This window comes from Ranitomeya imitator, chromosome 2, assembly GCF_032444005.1.
Source record: "Ranitomeya imitator isolate aRanImi1 chromosome 2, aRanImi1.pri, whole genome shotgun sequence".
NCBI classification, from domain to species: Eukaryota; Metazoa; Chordata; class Amphibia; order Anura; family Dendrobatidae; genus Ranitomeya; species Ranitomeya imitator.
In genome coordinates this window covers 182,178,989-182,200,761 of record NC_091283.1, presented here as the reverse complement: position 1 = coordinate 182,200,761, position 21,773 = coordinate 182,178,989, and the positions used below count along the sequence as shown (strand labels likewise).

General features: G+C 46.2%; 1 protein-coding gene across 2 annotated transcripts in view; it reads right to left on the bottom strand.

Annotated features, from left to right (window-relative positions):
- Positions 1–21,773, bottom strand: part of WNK3 (WNK lysine deficient protein kinase 3) — a 132,391-nt gene that overhangs the window by 25,381 nt on the left and 85,237 nt on the right. The window contains exons 18-23 of one of the 2 annotated variants that reach the window (XM_069748200.1): positions 10,086–10,882; positions 8,121–8,355; positions 7,560–7,687; positions 4,674–5,167; positions 4,319–4,530; positions 3,536–3,738 (exon numbers count right to left, since the gene is read on the bottom strand). In XM_069748200.1, the coding sequence (XP_069604301.1) occupies positions 3,536–3,738; positions 4,319–4,530; positions 4,674–5,167; positions 7,560–7,687; positions 8,121–8,355; positions 10,086–10,882 (2,069 nt within the window). The remainder of the gene's footprint in view (positions 1–3,535; positions 3,739–4,318; positions 4,531–4,673; positions 5,168–7,559; positions 7,688–8,120; positions 8,356–10,085; positions 10,883–21,773) is intronic. The other variant, XM_069748201.1, reaches the window with a different exon arrangement.

Genomic DNA, 21,773 nt, shown 5'->3' with positions numbered 1-21,773 from the left:
TCACATGTACAGCGCCATGGAATAAATGGCGCAATAATAATAATAATAATAATAATAATAATCTGAGAGGCGTGAACCAGCTAGTCTCCCGCTCAAGAAATTTGATTGACCAGCTGTACTGTCTTCAGGAAAAGGTTACTGATGTGAATCAAAGTAGTTAAGGTCTCTGGCTCTAGCAACCCATGCAGTGGCTAAGGAGGGGTAGAGCACTCAACCCAAGGCTGCAAGATGGAATGAACCAGATTTGCTATCGGACAGTCCGTTGTAATTTTAACTGATGACCCATCGGGTAGGAATACTGGTAGACAAACCACAGGAGATTCTACCCAGTTATTATGCCAAGTGGCAGAATGCGCGGCTGCATCCAGAAGGTCAGGAAAAGCAGTCTCTTGCTACCTCCGCTCTCTTTTGACAGTGCGGAGTTAAAATGATGAACCCTCGATCCACCACCCTCTTAACAGGGAAGTGGAGAGGGATCGTCCACCTTCTTACATCATCTGCTAAAAAGTGGAGATGCAGAGAGGGGTGCTCGGACGCCAAAAAAGGGTGCCACTGTACATCCACAGAGTTCAGGTCACCGGGTGTACAGGGCTGGTTCCGGTGTTAGGCCTGGCTGCAGAAGAGTATACATGGAGGCGACACTCCATGTGCTCGTCTATTGATGGTGTGGGGAGATCGGTGCCCTTTAAAAGGAACCGTCGCCCCTAAGAATCAGACCAGGCATGGCATCCCACGTCGTGGGGGGGTATACGTGGAGGGGACACCCCACGTGTTAGCATATTGGCCTAAAAAAGGATACTGCGCCTGCAGAGGCTTCTGTCCAAACGAATCGCTTATCCGGACGCTCCCTGTCCGGGTGAATGACAAATGCTCTGAGAGGGAGTTTAGTCTCCTTATGAGGGACACTGCGTGATCTAGAGTAGAACCGTAGCCCTCATCAATCTACAGAGATTGGTTGATTATATAAATAGGCGAATCCATCCTTTTCTGAAGCTCTGGCAAGTCCAGATCCAAGGCAGTATCCGGATCCATATCAGATTCTTGTTCTCAGCAAATCATTGGTGAGGGAGATCAGGAAATAAGGATTTTTGTGTACTCACAGTAAAATCCTTTTCTCCGAGCCATTCATTGGGGGACACAGACCATGGGTGTATGCTGCTGCCACTAGGAGGCTGACACTTAGGCTATGTGCACACGTTCAGGAATTCATGCAGAAAATTCCTGAGAATTCCGGACATTTTCTGCATGAAATCCGCAAGAAAACCGCATGCGTTTTTGCCGCGATTTTGCCGCGTTTTTTTCCGGACACTTCCCAATGCATTTTGGAGTGGGAAATCCGCAAAAAAAAAACCGCAAAAAGATAGAGCATGTCCGGATTTTGTGCGGTATGCGTTTTTTATGCGGAAAAAAACGCATCATGTGCACAAAACATGCGGAATTCATTCTAAATGATGGGATGCTTATTGTATGCGGTTTTATAGCGTTTTTAACGGGAAAAACCGCGAAAAAACCGCAACGTGTGAACACAGCCTAAGTGATACAAAGAAAGTTAGCTCCTCCCCTGCAGTATACACCCTCCTGCTGGCTCTCACCTAACCAGTACGGTGCAAAAGCAGTAGGATATCAATAACATATGAGCATATAGCACGACATATTATATATGTGAGTATAGTATGTCAAATTATAAAACAAACACAAGCCAATAACAGGGTGAGAGCTGTGTCCCCCAATGAATGGCTCGGAGAAAAGGATTTTACGGTGAGTACACAAAAATCCCTATTTCTCCTTCGCCTCATTGGGGGACACAGACCGTGGGACATCCCAAAGCAGTCCCTGGGCGGGAACAACATCCGATCAGACCTTGTGTAACGGTACTTACAAGTGCGCCACCGCAGCCTGCAGACTCACGTCTGCGGAAGTCTGGGAATTATGGTGCTTCAAGGGTGCATGCGGACTGGAGGAACCCGCAAAGTTGACAGACACGCTTTGCTGACGTCTAGTGTCTAGGACCTAAGGAACCCCGATCGATCAAGTGGAGTGAAAATAGGCTTACGTCTAACACGGAAGGACTTCTGGATGTGTAAAGAATCCACCAGACCAACATTGCCGAAGACACGGTTAAGCCCTTCCTGAAAAAAAAAAAAACGCCAGGAAGCCCATATGAGCTGCCCGTCTGTCCTCATACGCAGACGCCCTGCCTGTATTATGAATAAATGAGAAGACACTGCGGGGCTGGGATTCACAGGCAGGGTGTCCGCACCGGCGCAGTCAGCTGGACTGCATATGAGGACAGACAGGCAGCGCTCACTGCGCCTGTCCAAGGCAGGAGAAAAGAGCGCAGGCGCTGGCTCATTTCAAAACAGCGGTGAGGAGACGGCGCCCGGCGCAAAGAAGATTTGAGTGACGGCTGTGTGGCGTCTGCAGCAGGGGGGAAATGCCTGCCTCCTTGACTGAAGAAAAGGTATTTAGGACAAATTACAAAACTGATTATTTCGGCAGTTACAGCACCCAGAACTAAAAGAGCCACCTTGTCAGAATGCAGCATTACTGCTGCACAAGGTGGCTCTTTTAGTTAAAAACGCAGGTTCCCTTTAAGGGGTCTCTGCACGTGGTCCTCCAGTACTGAGCTAGTGGTAATGAATATCTTTGTCTGAATTGTCTGTGTGTCTTGTTGGGGAGGCTGCCCTGCACTATTAAAGCATTTATACATGCACTGTTTGCACTTTTTAAATGTGTTTCTTATATACTTTTGATATATTACTTTGGCAATAAGAAGACTAGTGCCTGGCAGATTTTTACAACACAGAGAAAGAATTTATTTAGAGGTCCAGGTGGGAATTGTTTAGACATAGGTGCCTATGGGATACCATTCCATTGTTTATTGCTAAATAATGGTTTAGTATATACCATAACTAATTGTAGTTCTTAGTGTAATTAGTTCACCTATATGAATTGAAAAGAAATATACTTACCTTTCTTTCTCTATTGGACATTTCCCTCTGTTCTGCATAAGCCGATTTATAAATGCATTCCCCTCTCACCGTGTAATTCTATTATAAAAACATTTTTTTTTATGGGAATACCCTCTGAAGTTTTTACATATGTGACTTAGTAACATAGTATTATTTATATATTAAAGAATGTACTGTTTAATGAATTGAAACTACCTGAATACCAGAGTGTACGTGTTATCTCATCATGTGCTACCTTGTAACCCTTGTGATTTTATAAATTATTGTACTGATAGAGAATTACGTATTAAGAGTTATCCAGTTTTTTGTGATAGGATGAGATTATATAATTGTAGGCATTTAGCCCAGGAGAGGGTCCCAACAGAGGGGGTATGCCTTGTCGATGGCTGATTGGCCAATTCACATGAGCCCATTCATGCATTAAGTACCTTGATTTTTTAGGTTATTTTACAAGGCAGTAATGCAATTCTAATTTTGTTTCTTCAATGTTTAAATAATAGTACAGCTTTAATTTACTTGCTGCAAAGCCTTAAAATCATAATTTACAGTTTTTGTCCTCTCACCTCATGAACCCGATTCCAGCAGTCTGTCTCTGGGCGGTTCTGGTTCAGTTTGATCTGATTCAGGCTGGGTTTCTGATGTAAGCTGCCTGCGTTCTCCTTTGCCCAGTCATCCACCAGTTTATGCAGATCATCAGTGAACAGGCTCTTCTTCTCAGAGACCGAATGCTGGCAGGCGTCAGAGTTACTCTCACTGCATTGCTGATCTGAATTTAAAAAAAAAAAAAAAAAAAAAAAAACACGCAAAAATACAATAGGTGAGAAGACATCATGAACTGTGTCCCATTACCCAGCTATACTGAGATCAAATGCCTAAGGGTATGTGTCCACTGTCCGGATTGACGGTGCTTTGGACGGAGCGCCGCCCCCTTCTCTATGCGCGGTGATTCCACACCCTATACATAGGACCCTGTTATCTACCCTGTGGCGACAGAGCGTCGCCACAAGGTAAACAGACATGCTGCATTCTAAAAAGACGGGTCGCATGTCTGGAATCGCAGGGCTGCTGGATGCGTGTTCGCAAGCACAGTGGAGACGGGATTTCATAAAATCCCCTCCACTATGCTGTAAAATCTGAACGCTGCGTGTTGAACGCTGCGGTTTTACACAGCGTTCAATCCGCAGCTAATCTGGATGTAGTCCTGCCCGTGGACACATACCCTAAAATATATAGATGCAGTATATGAATACAGGGCAGCCATGTTCACTAGTGTGTGCCAAGGTAAATTACAAAGCTTTAGTACTTGGGGTAGCATTCAGAGAGTCTTTCAATGAATTACATTTTACCTGAATGTCCAATCCCGTTATCCATGTGGCTCAGAGACTGTGGTCTGCTACGCTGCTTACTTTTCAGAGACCTGGGCCGACGTGGGGACACTTGTTGGGAAGAGGTGTCAGAGGACTGCATTTTGGTCTCCCTCAAAGAGCGCAAGCGGGCATATACATCTTGTAGCTCTCGGTTCTGCTGGGCCTGTAAGCTCACCACCTCCTGAATGTGCCTATGCAACAAAATTACAAAGCATTTAATATCCTGTAATAACAGGGAAAAAAAATATGTTCATTACATGTCTTTACATAAAAAAATGTGTAATCTTGCACAAATGTTAAAAGGTGAATGCGGAGAACATCAGCATACACTTACTTTTCCCGAAGTTTCTGCAGTTCCACCTTTAAGTCCTCATCCTCTAGTTCTGATTCATCATCGCTGCTCATGGGAGAAGACAGAGAGTAAAGAAGGGAGTTCTGCTTTTGGGTGAAGGCTTTTTCTCCTAGACAATTGTGTCCAGACTCCCGAGCTCTGAAATCTTTGTCTTTACCAGGGGCTGCAGACATTTCAGAGTCACTACTAGGCTGCTTTGTAAAGCTGCTTTGCTTTTTGACATCTTTAATCCAAGGTGAAAAACCCGAAGGGGCGCTACTGCCTGTGGCGGAGGTTTCTTCCAGTTCCCGATCAGGGGTGAGAGAAGAAGCGTCTGTCTCACAAGCTGTGCTGGCAGACTGTGGAGCTTCCTCGGCTCGAGTAGCGGCAGACCCTGTCTCTTCTGCCGAGATGGTTTTCTCGGATTGCAGGGAGGTGGAAGGAATACTGGGCGATTCGGCAGTGATGGATTGCTCTTGTTGTGGAACTGTGACCACCTGCAGATAAGAAAAGGATAAAGCCCAAAGGTAAAAGACCGGAAGCAGCCAAACATACACTACCGTTCAAAAGTTTAGGGTCACTTAGAAATTTCCTTATTTTTTAAAGAAAAGCACAGTTTTTTCCAATGAAGCTAACATTAAATGATTCAGAAATACACTTTATACATTGTTAATGTGGTAAATGACTACTCTAGCTGCAAATGTCTGGATTGTAATGCAATATCTTCATAGGTGTATAGATTTCCAACAACCATCACTCCAGTGTTCTTATGGTACTTTGTGTTTGCTAACTGTGTAAGGCTAATGGATGGTTAGAATACCCTTGAAAACCCTTGTGCAAGTATGTTAGCACAGCTGAAAACAGTTTGGCTGATTAAAGAACCTATAAACCTGACTTTCCTTTGAGCTAGTTGAGAATCTGGAGCATTACATTTGTTGGTTCCATAAAATTCTCAAAATGGCCAGAAACAAAAAAAGAACTTTCATGTGAAACTCGACAGTCTATTCTAGTTCTTAGAAAAGAAGGCTATTCCATGAAATTGTTAAGAAACTGAAGATGTCCTACTCAAAAGACATTCATCAGAAACAGTTTTGGAGTACTGGAAGCCACGAAGAATATGTGTGGGCCCACAGGGGTGCCAACAACAGGCGGAGTCCGGGAGAGAAAAGCGCCTTGAAGAGTCTGGAAATACGGAGGTTGAGCGCTGCAGAAGGGCGAGATACTCGCAGTGGCGGTAGCGCTGTATCCTCAAAGGGCACCGGCGCCGTGCAGAAGGAGTCACGTTCTCCCGGGAGACTCCTTCTGCACGGCGCCGGTGCCCTTTGAGGATACAGCGCTACCGCCACTGCAAGTATCTCGCCCTTCTGCAGCGCTCAGCCTCCGTATTTCCAGACTCTTCAAGGCGCTTTTCTCTCCCGGACTCCGCCTGTTGTTGGCACCCCTGTGGGCCCACACATTCTTCGTGGCTTCCAGTACTCCAAAACTGTTTCTGATGAAGGTCTTTTGATTAGACCGAAAACGTTTAATTTTTGAACTGGATGCACTAAATAAACGAATTGTTCACTTCTGATCATGCATAAAGATCTCCTGAGTGCCAAGTAATTTATTGCTTATATTTGACGGGTTGGATACCTAACTTGCGCACCTCCAAGAAGCCAAGAGTGCCGTGCTTACTATTGCTACATGAAGATGTCCTACAACGGTGTGTACTACTCCCTTCAGAGGAGAGCACAAACAGGCTCTAACCAGAGTAGAAAGAGAAGTGGGAGGCCCTGCTGCACAACTGAGCAACAAGACTAGTACATTAGAGTCTGTAGTTTGAGAAATCGACGCCTCACAGGTCATCAACTGGCAGCTTCATTAAATAGTAAACTCAAAACACCAGTATCAACGTCTACAGTAAAGAGGCGAGACTGGGGTGCTGGCCTTCGGGGCAGAGTGGCAAAGAAAAAGCCATATCTGAGACTGGCTAATAAAAGGAAAAGATTAATATGGGCAAAAGAACACAGACATTGGACAGAGGAAGATTGGAAAAAAGTGTTATGGACAGACAAATCCAAGATTTAGGTGTTTGGATCACACAGAAGAACCTTTGTGAGACACAGAACAACTGAAAAGATGCTGGAAGAGTGTCTGACGCCATCTGTCAAGCATGGTGGAGGTAATGTGATGGCCTGGGGTTGCTTTGGTGCTGGTAAAGTGGGAGATTTGTACAAGGTAAAAGGGATATTGAATAAGGAAGGCTATCAGTCCATTTTCTGCAGCACCGTGCCATACCCTGTGGACAGCGCTTAATTGGAGCCAATTTCATCCTACAACAGAACAATGACCCAAAGCACATCTCCAAATTATGCAAGAACTATTTAGGGAAGAAGCAGCAGCTGGTATTCTATCTGTAATGGAGCGGCCAGTGCAGCTACCAGATCTCAACCCCAATGAGCTGTTGTGGGAGCAGCTTGGCCGTATGGTACAAGCAAAAAGTGCCCATCAAGCCAAACCAACTTTTGGGAGGGGATTCTGGAAGCATGGGGGGAAATTTCTCCAGATTACCTCAGCAAATTAACTGCTAGAATGCCAAAGTTCTGCAATGCTGGTATTGCTGCAAAGGGAGCATTCTTTGACGAAAGCAAAGTTTAAAGGAGAAAATTATTTCAAATAAAAAATCTCTTTTTCGAACCTTGTCAATGTCTGGACTAGATTTTCAATTCATTTGGTAACTCATTTGATTAATAAAAGTATGAGTTTTCATGGAAAACACAACATTGTCTGGGTACGTACGTATTTTTCCCCATGTAGTATAAATATGTATGTATAATACCTACATATGTATATCATTTTATTTATTTTTTATTTAAACAACCCAAACAAATCTCTAAATTTGACACGCACCTGAAAACGTCCACGTTTGAAGGCACTGGTTCCAGTTGAGGTTCCCTCAGACAAGGCACATTCAGCTAGTGCTTCCACTACCCTTTGCGTAGCATCTGATACTTCTCGTCTCGCACCATCATCATCAGCTATAACAGGAAAGAAAAAAGAAAAAACAAAAGAAAAAAATAAAACAATAAAGCTCAGAAGATTCTGCCAAATGCACAAGGTGTGAAGGCCGGATATCCTACTACCGAAGTGAAGGAGTGGGGCAAAAAGGAATACAACAGTACGTGCGGGCTCCAGCTAAAATACATATTGCCATGCTCAGGCAAAATACCAGTGGTTCACATGAAAGACATAAAGCGATGATAGTCCGATGCTCTTACAATGTGTCAGTACAGACACAGCTAGACAAACACAAAAAAAAGTGAAGGTGCTAGAAACGTGAGGGAACAATTCTGAGGATGAAAAAAAAATGAAAAAATAAAAAAATTTAACTCACTAAAAATAAATATATACGTACGGAAATAACCAAAAGGGATGTTCCTATGGTACGGGCCTAACTGTAAGCAACACTACCTTGGCGGACTCTTGACCTCTTGAATAAGCTGTTGGAATGCCGCAACCTGCATGCCCAGCTTTTTAATTTGCGAGCCCACGGTTTCTTGCTAATGGGGTTTTTGAGACTAGGACAAGTAAAGCTTAGGCCAAAATATCCACCTCCTGTCTGTAGATGCGCAGCTCCAGGGCCTATAGAGCGCTTGGTGCAGGCATGAGAAGAACTTGCAGGGTGCCAGGCATCTTCAGAGCTTTCCTGGAGAGGACAACATTAAAAAGGGAAAAGAAAAGATGAAAATATGAATTATACATGAAATAGTTGAAAGACCCTAAAAACTTATTTGTACACACTCACACGTATATTTACAGCATAGGTTTCGACCACCTGTCCAGCAGGTAAAGGTTGAAGGGACCCTGGAGAAAAGATGTTCTCAACATACACAGTGGTCAATGGTCTTTTTTGACCTAAAACCCCATTTTCGCTACAAACTATTTTCATTTTTGCAAATTCGCTTTCCTCCCGTTCTTCCAAGAGCGATAACTATTATTTTAACGTCTAGATAGGCCTATGAGGACGTGTTTGTTGAAGGACAAGTTAAAGTTTCAAATGACACCATTCTTTTTACTGAGCTAAATAAACTGAAAAACGGGGCGAAAAAAAATCCAAGTCTTGTGAAATGGTGGGAAAAAAATGCAATTTTACAGGTTTTGTTTTCACAGCGTTCATTGTGCAGTAAAATTGACCTGATATTTTGATTCTTCAGCTGGTACGAATATAGTGACACCAAACTTTTGTAGTTTTTTTTTTTTTTAAATATTTTTTTTAGTGTTTATCAAAAATTTTGACATTTGTATTAAAAATAAATTTGGTTTATGTCGCCATTTTCTGAGACCTGTACGTTTTTTAATGTTTCCACCGGTTGAGCTGTGTGAAGGCTTATCTTGTGCTTGGCGAGCAATTTACATTAGTATCGGTTTGGGGTCCTTACAATGTTTTGATTGGCAACCAAAACAGATCGATTCTGGCAGTTAAGATGTTTTTTTATTGGTAATTTTATATTTTAATAGATCGGACTTTGGTGGATGAGGCAACACAAAATATGCTTAATTTTATTCATTTCTGTAATGAGAAAAGGAAGCGATTCAATTGATTGTTTTTAGAAAATGTTACTTGAAACCTATATTTTTATTTTCTTAATTCGCCTGGAAGACTTGATCCTGCGATCATTTTGTTGCTTGCACTATATACCGTAATACCATGAAGCCCATGTTAAAGGCAGGTGCCACTTGAATAAACAGCGAGGAGCTCCTGAGCCCACACGTGTAGTGGAGGCAGGGAGGTTGTTTAGGGACAAGCCATAAAAAAAACTAAAAATAAATTACAAAAATAATTGAAACAAACTTCATATACAATACCCTGCAAAAACACAAGGACAACACACACCAATCATTACTGTAACACTCACACTGACCCAATTACCCGAATAGGAGAAGTGTAATACATCAAAAAGAACAACAGATGAGAACATCCACAAATCTGTCATACAGTAACACTATATGATTTAAAAAATAATAAAGACTGTATAAAAATGTAAAAATGCTAACACCCCCATCCCCCACCCCAAAAAAAAAAAAAAAAAAAAAAAAAACACATTTTACAGCAAAGTCTTCACTGTGTCTGGTTCTGAAGACTTAAAGTACCCAGGACTAGCAGAAAGATAACATGCTAGTTGCCTGCAGCCGCCACGAGAGGGAGCTGTGTTGTATACTAATTGCATACAGTAAACTCCACAGCTCCCTCTAGTGGCGGCTGCAGCATGTTCTCTTTTTGCAGAAGGGAGGAAAAGCTTTCCCAAAAGTAAAAACTGGACTAAGGAAATTGACAACTGTATAAAGTCAAATAAAGGAAGGTATAAAACACTAAAAGAGAATGACACCTTCAAACGTGCACTTCCGATAAATGACTTGGAGACATGAATTACTTACAGATGGCGTTAATTCACCGGGAAACGCAATGACGGTTTCAGCAGCTTGGACTTCCAGGGGATCGACAGGGTCTGTCTGGTCCGGAGTGGCCTGAGTACTGGAGGGATTCACGGCTTCAGGGGCGGGACAGGACAGGGTATCCTCAGCGGAAGATGAAAGGGGGGATTCTGTACTCTGGGTCTCCTTTTGGCTATCGGCATATGAGCTGGCAGAGCTGTCTTGGTATAGCAGGTTTCTCAATTTTTCATCAAGGGTTTTGATGCAGTTATCAGAATATTCTATTTTGGGGGGACCTTCGTTGTCGGATTCCTGGACTGAAGCAGAATGCACAAGTGACGCTTCAGAGACGGGGGTCTGGGGATAGTAAGGGGCTTCTGAAGGTCCCATACTGTCTGAATTTGTAAGACCAAGAGACATGCCTGTGGTGTTCTGTCCAGATGAGGGTTGGACAGCGGACTCTGCTGTGCAAATGCCACCATTTGCCACATGTGCCTCCTGGTCACTACCAACATGAATGGCGGGATGCTGAGCTTCTGTCACCACCGCTATATTGTTGCTATACACCTCGGCCTCTTTCTGTATGGGCACAGCGGCCGAGCTATTGTTATTGACAGTGGAGGACAGGATCTGATTACCATTTACCACACGGGTGGTCATCACTAAAGGCTCGGTTTCCTTGGAAGAAACATGGCCATCGGAGGATGTGGAGAGTAGAGGGTGTCCTGTCTGAAAGGAGCAGCTTTGCTTAGCACTAGAAAGGTCATCAGGAAGACTACGTCGTGTCTCATTATGGGGTCCTGGGGAGAGAAGAAAAAAAACAAAAAGGAAAAAATATTAATATCATACCAAGACAAGCCACACAAGGCTATAACTCGCTCTCTTAAAATGAGTTCTCAGGACTTGAAAATGGATTGCGTATTCTTAGGATAAGCAGCCAACATCGAATAGGCACGTGTCCACCTCCAAGGACCTAGCGATCAGCCGATTAAAGAAGCACTGTGGTCACATCGTTTATCTGACACAGGTCCGTACAGTTTGTAGAGGATATGCCTCATCAGAGGGCTATGTCAGGTCACACTAACCGGATATTGGATAGATTACAATCCAATATCAAATCTTAGGGAATCGGTCAGCAGATAATTGCTATGAGAGCAGCATAATGTAAGCACAGAGACCCGGATTACAGCAATGTGTCACTTACTAGGCTGTGTGTTGTTTCAAAACAATCAGTGTTTTATCAGCAGGAGATTATCATCACTACAGGACAAGTTGTCTTGTGTACGCTAGTCCTGCTGCTCTGTTTAACCTCGCCCCCACTGCTGATTGGCAGCTCTCTGTCCATTGACAGAAAGCTACCAAAGAGTGGTGTGGGCGGAGTTTCATATGAATCAGCATTTCAGCACTGCTAGATCTGCAGCAGAGAAAAGTAAGATTTTTGGTATTCACCGTACACAGACACCTGAACCACGAGGGAGTTAAGAACCAACCATGCCTCCAAACCGGACGGTAAGAAGGAGAGCCGTGCTAACAAGGAAAAAGACACTGGCAAAGTACTAGTAGACTTACAAAAATGAAAATAAGCCTTCCAAGTGCGATGACTGACTCGCAATGAGGACGGCCTCCGAGCTCTTTATAGTCTCTGGATGACTGACTGAGACAGACCTGATGCCCTTAAAATCACGGCTTCAACAGCCACTCCATTACATTTAGTGACCATAAATTCGGATAGAAGAAAGGTCCCTGTGACAGAAGGTTTGGGCGTTCTGGAAGAATTCATGGAACATCTGCCAGGAATTTGAGAACATCCGAATACCAGACTTTCCAAGGCCAGTCTGGAGCAATGATCTTCTTGAGAAGTCTGTGTAGAAGCGGAAGAGGTGGAAAAAGATATAAGGTAGAGAGAACTGGGACTAAAATTGCCAGGGCGTCTGCTGCGACCACCTGATGGTCCCGACACCTTGTAGATTAGTCTGGATGCCAATATGTCGACATCTGGCATGCTCCACCGCTGACAAATCTGCCTGAACACCTCTGGGTGAAGAGTCAACCCTCCAGTTTGTAGCTGATGGCAACTTCAAAAGTCTGCCTCTGAGTTGTCTACCCCTGGTATATGAACTACAGAGATGGAGGAACCTTGTCCTCTGCTCGCTCCAAAATTTCTGAGACCTCTGACATGGCGAGTGGGCTTCGTGTGCCCCCTTGGTGATTGATATAGGCCACAGCCGTGGCGTTGTCTGATTGAATTCTGATCAACCATCGGACTAAGTTCTGCCAATATAGAAGAGCCAGACAAACAACTCTGAGCTCCAGCGCGCTGAAAGGGAAAAGTTTCTCCTGACTGCTCCAGACCCCTTGGACCGCCAAATAACGGAACATTTCTCCCCAGCCGGAAAGGCTGGCATCTGTGACGAGCACCTGCTTTTGAAGGGACGAAAAGAGCGACGCTGAGTTAACAGGGGTGATGATGTTAACCACCGCGCGAGAGACAGGCGACAGTGAAGAGTGAGATTAATAGGCCGATCCAAGAACTGTATTGAACTGGCCCAAAAGGCTAGGACCTTGTTCTGTATGGCCTTGAACGAAATTGAGCAAATGGCAATGCCTCGAAAGAGTCAATCTCTTCTCCTTCGGAAGGAATACTGATGCTTCAACAGTATTGAACACCATTCCCATAAACCGTAGCCTCTGCATTGGAACCAAAACAGAATTGTCCTGTTGACAACCTATCCAATTTGTGCCAGAGCCTGTAGAACAGAACAATCTGCAGACCCTCTAGATTCCAGGCAAAAGGATAGCGCTTTTGACAAAAATCTCGTCCAGATAGGGGAGAACAATTATCCCCCTGGTCCGCAGTAGCGCATGACCGGGGTCAGAATATTTGTGAACACTCTGGGTGCTGTGGCCAGCCCGAATTGGAGAATCCTTAACTGAAAGTGATCTTGATTGACAGCAAGTGACTCCATCTTGAAACCACGAAGCCGAAACCATTTGGCGCCATAAATGTAAAATAGGCTGCACCAAGCAGTCTTTCTTGAGGATGAGGAATAGGTTTGAATAGAACCCCCTTAAGCGCTTTGAACTGGGGACACTTCCTGCAATCACTGCTACCTGAAGCAGAGAAGATACCACCTTGTAAAAAAGGACTCATGCTGGGAGAGCTGGGAGGACGGGAGCAAAAGAAACTATCCTGTGGTAGAGCGGTGAAGTCTATTCAGTAACCCGAAGAGAGAACCTCCCTGGCCCAATGATCGCCTATTGCCCCCAGCCATGCCTCCTGGAAAAGGCGGAAAGATACAAGAGCATCAGATCAAGCATCGACCCTTCTGTTGCCTCTGGACCAGAAGAGCCTAGCCCCAGATTCAAAAGGACGTCCGGTGGGCATCAGTCTAAAGGGAGCTCTCTTTGGCTCCAGGGAAACCAAGTATAACCTGCTGACCTGATACTTCCAGCTCTTGAAATTGATGAAAGGAATAGGCCTGCAAGGACCCACGGCAAAGAACAAAACCTGCCGCTTCAAAAGCGGACTTCACCACAGATTCTATAAACCTATCTGTGGAGTTCCAAAGATAAGCGAGACACCGGAGTGTCTATCACAGGCAGAGTAGACCAAGAAGCCACCAGCTCTGTAGGAAAGATACAACCTCTCCATACCACTACACTTCCGTAAGTCTCTGTCTAGTTGGTCTCGAGCTGTAATAACTCTGTAAATTCCTCATGGATAAAAAAGGATTCTAGCCATGTGCTTGCCCTACTAAAAAAACCTGTTTCAGTAATGGAAACTGGTGACACAGCTCTTAGTCCCAGAGAGGTGTCTACAGCCGACACTAAAACGTCAACCACCTCCTTCAGCTTTCCCACCAGATACGGGTCTAGAATGGACTCAGAAATAGAATTAGATTCTGAGTGCTGAAGTCAGAGAATTCCCTGTGAAGTGGAAAAGAGTGTGTGAAGAGCCCTCTCAATGCGATGGACAAGTGCTGGACAAAACAAAGGCAAGACAATGTCATCATTTAGGTGGAAGGAAGAGACGACCTTAGGTATTAAGGATGGAGACGTCCTCAAGACTACTTTGTCTTGGAGGAAAATGAGGAACGGAGTTCGGCAGGATAGAGCCGCTAACTCTGAGACCCGTCTGATCGACGTTACCGCCACCAGAAAAGCTACCTTCCAAGAAAGCAAGGTTAGCGATACATCCTACAGAGGTTCGAAAGGAGCCGCCTGAAGAACACCTAGGACCAAATCAAGATCCCATGATTCCAAAAGCATTTTTTTTAGGGAGGTACCATTTGGGCCACCCCCTGAATGAAGGTCTTCAACAGCAATCTGGTCGCGATCCTGTGTTGGATAAGGTAGAAATCTGGCATTTCAAAGAACGAAGCGCTAGAAAATCCAGCTTGGGCTAGAACACAGGATTCAATGACAAAGCCATTAAAGACAGAGCCCCTGAGTTCTGGTGGTAAATCGAGCCCTGGGAAAGCAGGTCGGGATGATCTGGCAACCTCCAGGGAACGTCGGTGACGAGTTGTGCCAGTTCCGCGTACCAAGCTCGCCGGGGCCAATCTAGCTCGACCAGAATCACTGAGATCCCCTCTGTTCTGATCTTCCTGATAACCCTCAAAAGTAATGGGAGCGGGGGAAACACATAAGGAAGGAGAAACTGATGCCAGGGGAGAGCCAGTGTGTCCACCCCGATTGCTACCGGATCGTGAGAGCGGGCTATGAAATGTGGAACCTGTGCATTTAGCCTTGAGGCCATCAGGTCGACATCCGGCGTTCCCCAGCGATGGCAAATCTGCTGAAAAACATCCGGATGAAGAGACCATTCTCCCGAGGCGAGACCCTGATGGCTGAGAAAATCGGCCGCCCAATTTTCTACTCCCGGGATGTGGACTGCTGAGATGACCGAGTGATTTCTCTCGGCCCATTGGAGAATGTGACTTACTTCGAGCATCGCAAGCTGGATGCCCCCTAGATGGTTGATGTATGCCACAGCCGTGGCATTGTCCGATTGAATCCGGATGGGGCGACCTGCCAGAAGATGATGAAATCGCCGAAGGGCCAACCTGATTGCTCGTATTTCCAAGAGATTGATCGAGAGATGCGATTCCAGAGCGGATCAGCATCCCTGAGCCGTGTGATGACGGAAGACCGCTTCCCAACCTAGGAGACTGGCGTCGGTGGTCACCACCAGCCAAATTACTGGGAGAAAGGATTTTCCCTGATCCAAAGAAGATCTCACCGTTCACCATATGAGGGTCTGTCTGACCCACTGAGACAGCCGGACCCGACGGTCCAGAGAGAACGGGTTCCTATCCCAGGCTGTCAGAAGCGCATGTTGCAGGGGACGGAGGTGTAGCCGAGCGAATGGAACCGCCTCCATTGCCACGGCCATCTTGCCTAGCACTGTCATCCCGAGCCAAATGGAGTGAGGGACAGATCGGGAGAGCTTCCGGGCTCCTTGTGGTAACGCCACGACTTTTTCTGGAGGAAGGTTCACCAACCCTCGGGAAGTGTCTAGGATCATGCCAAAGAAGGGTATCTGCTGAGTTCGTACCAGCGACAATTTGTCTAAGTTGATCATCCAACCCAGGTGAGAAAGAGTATATACCGTGATGCTTACGCAGACCAGAAATGATGGACCTTTGATTATAGGTCGTCTAGGTATGGTAGCACAACTATGCCCCGAGAATGAAGAATGGACATGACTGTCGCCATGACCTTGGTGAACACACTGGGGGCAGTGGAGAGGCCAAAGGGCAAAGCTGTGAACTGGAAGTGTTCGTCGAGAATGGTGAAACGTAGGAATCTTTGGTGAGGTGGAAAAATCGGGATATGGAGATAAGCATCTCGGATGTCAATGGATGCGAGAAACTCCCCCTTCTGCATTGAGGTGATGACCGAGCAGAAGGACTCCATTCAAAAGTGACAAACTCTGTTTAACAGTTTTAGATCCAGTATGGGGCGCACTGTTCCGTCCTTTTTTGGAACCACGAACAGGTTCGAGTAGAACCCTTTGAACCTTTAGTCTTGGGGCACCGGAATGATGAATCCATTTTTGCGGAGTGCATCTATGGCTTGGTAGAAAGCGGTCGCCAGCGATCCTGTTTTGGGGGAACAAGACTGGGGAAAAAACGTGTGGGCGGGGAAGAGCACTCTATCCTGTATCCAGAAGACACCAGGTCCCTAACCAACCTATTGTGAATGACCAACAGCCAGGCCTGACGGAAAAAAAGCAGACGGCCGCCTACTTTGCTGGTGTCCGCCGAATACCGGAAGGAGTCATTGCGCAGAGAATCTATGGGACCTGTATACCTTGGGTCTAGATCGGTTTGGCCTGCTTTTCCCATGAGGGATTGGGTCTATACGAGATCTGGGAGCCCCTGTCTTTATGCTTAGGACGCCCCGAGCCAGAAAGCAGACGTAGAGGGCCAGCTCTCGTTGCCGGGAAAGGTCCGGAATCGGGTCTGCTGCTGACTCCGGAAAGGCCAGCTGGGCTTTCGCCAGGGAAGGAATTTTCTTTTCCCCCCCAGTAGCATTTCTCTCCAAATAGACGACAGCTCTGGTAAGGCAGAGAGGTTAGGGACTTTTTTGAAGCGGAATCCGCACGCCACTCTCTGAGCCAAAATGCCCTCCTGATGGTGATGGCATTTGCGGCTGCCAACGCAGCGCAATTGGCTGCCTCTAGTGAAGCGTGTACTACATAATCGTCAGCCCGGGAAATTTGATTAGTTAGACTCGCTGCCTCAGTGGAGAGGTTACTTTCTTGAATGAATTGGAGAATGGAGAAAGTGCAGCGCCGGCGGCTTCAAAGACTGACAGAGCAAGATTTTCAATCTGTAGGTCAGTGGGATTATTTTTTTTTAAATCAGATATTTTTATTGATCAATAAGGATAATACATGGAAATTGCGTTACTGTAAACAGTAAAAATACATATTTTTACTTTTTGAGAAACAATTTAGCCCCAATCCAAACTCCCCACCCTTTAGAGACCTGACGAGAGCCGCCCCAGTTTGCTACATCATACATAGATAAAAAAGAAAAGGAAGATGGCATATCGGTAACGCTCCCGAGAGGACAAAAGCCCCAAGAACAGGAACAAGGTCACTTAAATCAAGTTAACTCAAGCCAAGGATTCCACAACCTGTGGAAGAGGTCCATCTTGTTTCTCTTAAAGTAGATACTCTTCTCCAAAGCAATAATATAATCCACTTGCGTCATGAAGTCTCTTCTTGTCGGTGGCTCTTCCCTAATCCAGAACTTGGCGATCAACTTTCGCGCAATAAATAGCAATCTAGCAATAACCATCTTATACAAATTGTCAGTTACAATCTCTTCTACGTAACCTAGAACACATACCAAGGGATATCGCGGTATAGAACAATTATATGTCAGTCCCACTTTGCTCAGCACGACAATCCAAAAGGAGGACAGCCTGGGGCATTGCCACATCATATGGAGGATACCTGCCTCGGACTGCGAGCACCTAGGGCATTCTGAATTAGGTCTCAGACCAGCCTTGAATAACATGTCCGGAGTTCTGTAAGCCCTATGGATAACAAATAGTTGTGACAACCTCCCAGGCTCACTCATCGAGATTTTGGGTACGTATTCCAATATGGAGTCCCAACGATCATTGTCGATCACCCCCAGGTCATTTTCCCATTTCGCTCTGGCTCTAATAGGGTGCCCCTCTAAGAAAGAGAATAGAAGGAATTCATATATTCCCGAGATCGCCCCCTTCGTGCCTCCCCCCATAAGGATAAAATCCAGCATGAGGTCTACCTGAATCTCCACAGGTCCTCTCCTACACTGTGCCTGAAACGCATGAGAGATGCGGCTATACTGATACACCTCAGAGTTTGGCAGCAGAAATTCTTCCTGCAGTACCTCGAAATTATTAATTCTGCCCCGATGTAAAATTTGTCCCATCTGAGAAATGCCTGCCTCCTTCCAGACATGGAATCCCGACATCTGCCTGTCTGTAGAAAACAGTTATTCCAGATGGGTGAGAACCTAGTAAGTGCCCTCACTCCCCTAATTCCCTTTGGTCAGTGGGATTTTTAACCGATGAGCCGTCAGATAGGGATAAGAGTTTTTGATGAGAGGATCTACTTATGTGGACTCTATCCAGCGCTTCCTTAGATCAGGAGCAAAGGGATATCTTGTTTCAAGGGGTTTCTGCCCAGTGAAACATTTGTCCGACCGATTCTTATGTCTCTGAACAATGTCCGTAAACTCTGCATTACTGAAGGACACCACGTGATCTGGTATAGCAGAAGAGTCTTCCTCCACCCTCAGAGTCTTGTGGACTGCCTCGATGAGGGTATCTACCGTCTCATGATACTCCTGCGAGTCCAGGTCTATGGAGACATCTGACTCGCAGTCGTGTTCGCTGCAAACCCCTTCAGAGGGGGGGAATCAGGGAATAGGACTCACGGATCCCGAAGCACGAGAGTGCGCGGGGGACATGGTATGAGTCCGCTTCCTAGAATCTTGTGCGGATCTTACTACAGAAGGGGAGCTTTCCGTACCAGGTAAAAGAGAGTCCTGACTTGAGGAGGGGTCCCGGAAAGACTATTGCTTTGACCAGCGAAGACATAGATTGTGCCAGAGACGTAGCCCACTCAGGGGGACTAAGTCCACTAGGGTCGGCATTAGTGGAGGGCTCCTGGACGCATGCCGGGTCACAGGCTGCGCAGAAAGGTGTATTATGGCCCCTGGGCAATGAAGAATTGCAAATGGTACATGAGGCAAAAAAACACTGTTTTGTTAGCCTTCTTTGCTTTAGGCTGTAACAGTGTACCCTTGCTACCCCACTCTACTCAGGGAAGTGTACTGCAGAGAAGGGGCTAAGCTCAGTTTTGTGGCTTACTCAGGTCCTGTGTCCCCAAGGAAGATGTCGCTTGTCCACGCTCTTTATTGCTGTTCCTGCCCGCTTTACTGTGCCAGACACCGCATAGGAAAAAATGCAGCTCCACACGTGTGTCCAAGATGGCCGCCGAGATCACAGAAGCGCTTCTCGTTTGGCATAAGAAGCGCCTGAAACACAGAGGGGACCGCCCCATGTGGATGGAATTAAGGGAGGAGTTGGGCCTAGTCTTGGCATAAGCCAGGGACTCAATTTTGGGCCGTGGGCGGAGGAAGGAGAGAACAGCAGCCTAGTCTGGCCAGAAGCCGGGGACAAAATTTTCAGCGCAGGCCGGCGCGCGATGAGAGGGAAGCGGCGAAAAAGCCACCGGACATCGGGACACCCTCCCCTCAGGGACCAGGACCTTCTTTGCGCCTGAGGAGGGCCCTCCTGCCACCGCTGAACGCTGCGCTTACTCACTGTCAGGTGCTGCAGGGCAGATGTAGCAGAGCCAAAACTGTGCTGTGCTTCTTAGGCCACTCAATCCACCAACCCTTTGATAGGGAGGTGGAGAGGGACAAAATACTGGGGACAGACAGCAGAAGGTAAGTATGTAGTGTTTGTTTTTTTTACTTTTACGATGGTAACCAGGGTAAACATCGGGTTACTAAGCGCGGCCCTGCGCTTAGAAACCCGATGTTTACTGGCATCGTTGGTCGCTGGAGAGCTGTCTGTGTGACAGCTCTCCAGCGACCAAACAGCGACACTGCAGCGATCGACATCGTTGTCGGTATCGCTGCAGCGTCGCTTAGTGTGACGGTACCTTAAGATAGGCGTGAGACAGACCTTGCCTCCAACTGACAACAAAAAACTGAGGATACCCGACTCCAGCAGGCGAGGTATAGTCTGCTGGGAAAGAAGAAATTTTATTTATATGCAATAACAGTGTCAGCCTTCAGATGGCAGCAGACTACCCCATGGTTCTGTGTCCCCGAATTAAGACTTTGAGAAAACAGGGGATTGTATCAAGATTACAGCAAGCAGAGCAGTGTGTGACACATCGCTGGAATCAGGATCTCATCAGCTACAACACACACAAAATTAAATAAATATGCAAGCAGATTAACCTTTAAAGATAAATTCAGTTGAATCTCCTCTTTCACTGCTGAAATACTACTTTGTAAAGCACACAGAGATGAGCCCCCTGGCCTGCCAGCTCCATACTCTCAAGACAGGTTATTGTGAGGTGACAATGTCATTACACAGGCCTCAAGAGATTACAAGTGACACTAGGAGTGAATGAAAATGCTGATGCAACACCAGGCCATTATCAGACGATATAATAGGGAGAGATCCGACAGTCTAGGATCCAGGGAAAATGAAAAACACTTTGTTTCTTTGCATATTTTCCCTGTGTCACGAGCACATTTTCCTGTGTTCTGCCAGCACCAAAGGGATGTGTGTCACCACATGGTCCAAGTATGAGAATGAGGGCATCTCTATAGATCCTGTAGTGAGTGCAGGCTGTGAAAAGTGTCCCTATTTTGTGGATACACCTCAATGGATAAAAGGTCACAACATTTTTTTTTATTTATAAACAAAAAAATAATCTGAGGGTATGTGCACACGATGCGGATTCTGCTGCGGATTTTTCCCGCAGCGGAATTGGAAAATCCGCAGTGCAAAACCGCTGCGGTTTTCACTGCGGATTTTACTGCGGTTTCTTCTGCGGATTCCTCTGCGGGTTTTCAACAGCACTTTCCTATTGGTGCATGTTGAAAACCGCTGCGGAAACCGCACAAAGAAGTGACATGCTCCTTTTTTTCCGCAGCGAATCCGCGCGGATTTTTCCGCATCGTGGGCACAGCGGTTTTTGTTTCCCATAGGTTTACATGGTACTGTAAACTTTGGGAAAACTGCTGCGGATCCGCAGCGGTCAAATCCGCTGCGGATCCGCAGCAAAAACCGCAACGTGTGAACATAGCCTTAGACTATATGGACAAAAGTATAGGGGCAGTAAACAACCCATCTAAGGGTACCGTCACACTATACGATTTACCAACGATCACGACCAGCGATACGACCTGGCCGTGATCGTTGGTAAGTCGTAGTGTGGTCGCTGGAGAGCTGTCACACAGACAGCTCTCCAGCGACCAACGATGCCGAGGTCCCCGTGTAACCAGGGTAAACATCGGGTTACTAAGCGCAGGACCGCGCTTAGTAACCCGATGTTTACCCTGGTTACCAGCGTAAAAACAAACCGTACATACTTACATTCCGGTGTCTGTCCCTTGCCGTCTGCTTCCCGCACTCACTGACTGCCGGCCGTAAAGTGAAAGCACAGCACAGCGGTGACGTCACCGCTGTGCTCTGCTTTCACTTTATGGCCGGCAGTCAGTGAGTGCGGGAAGCAGACGGCAAGGGACAGACACCGGAATGTAAGTATGTACTGTTTGTTTTTTTTACATTTACGCTGGTAACCAGGGTAAACATCAGGTTACTAAGCGCGGCCCTGCGCTTAGTAACCCGATGTTTACCCTGGTTACAAGCGAACGCATCGCTAGATCGGTGTCACACACACCGATCTAGCGATGACAGCGGGAGATCCAGCGACGAAAGAAAGCTCCAAACGATCTGCTACGACGTATGATTCTCAGCAGGATCCCTGATCGCTGCTGCGTGTCAGACACAGCGATATCGTATGGATATCGCTGGAACGTCACGAATCGTACCGTCGTAGCGATCAAAATGGCACTGTGTGACGGTACCCTAAGAGATGTTCTGACCTCCCCTCCTCCATTCTTAGACAGCCTGTCTGCAGATATGACGGCTCCTGCT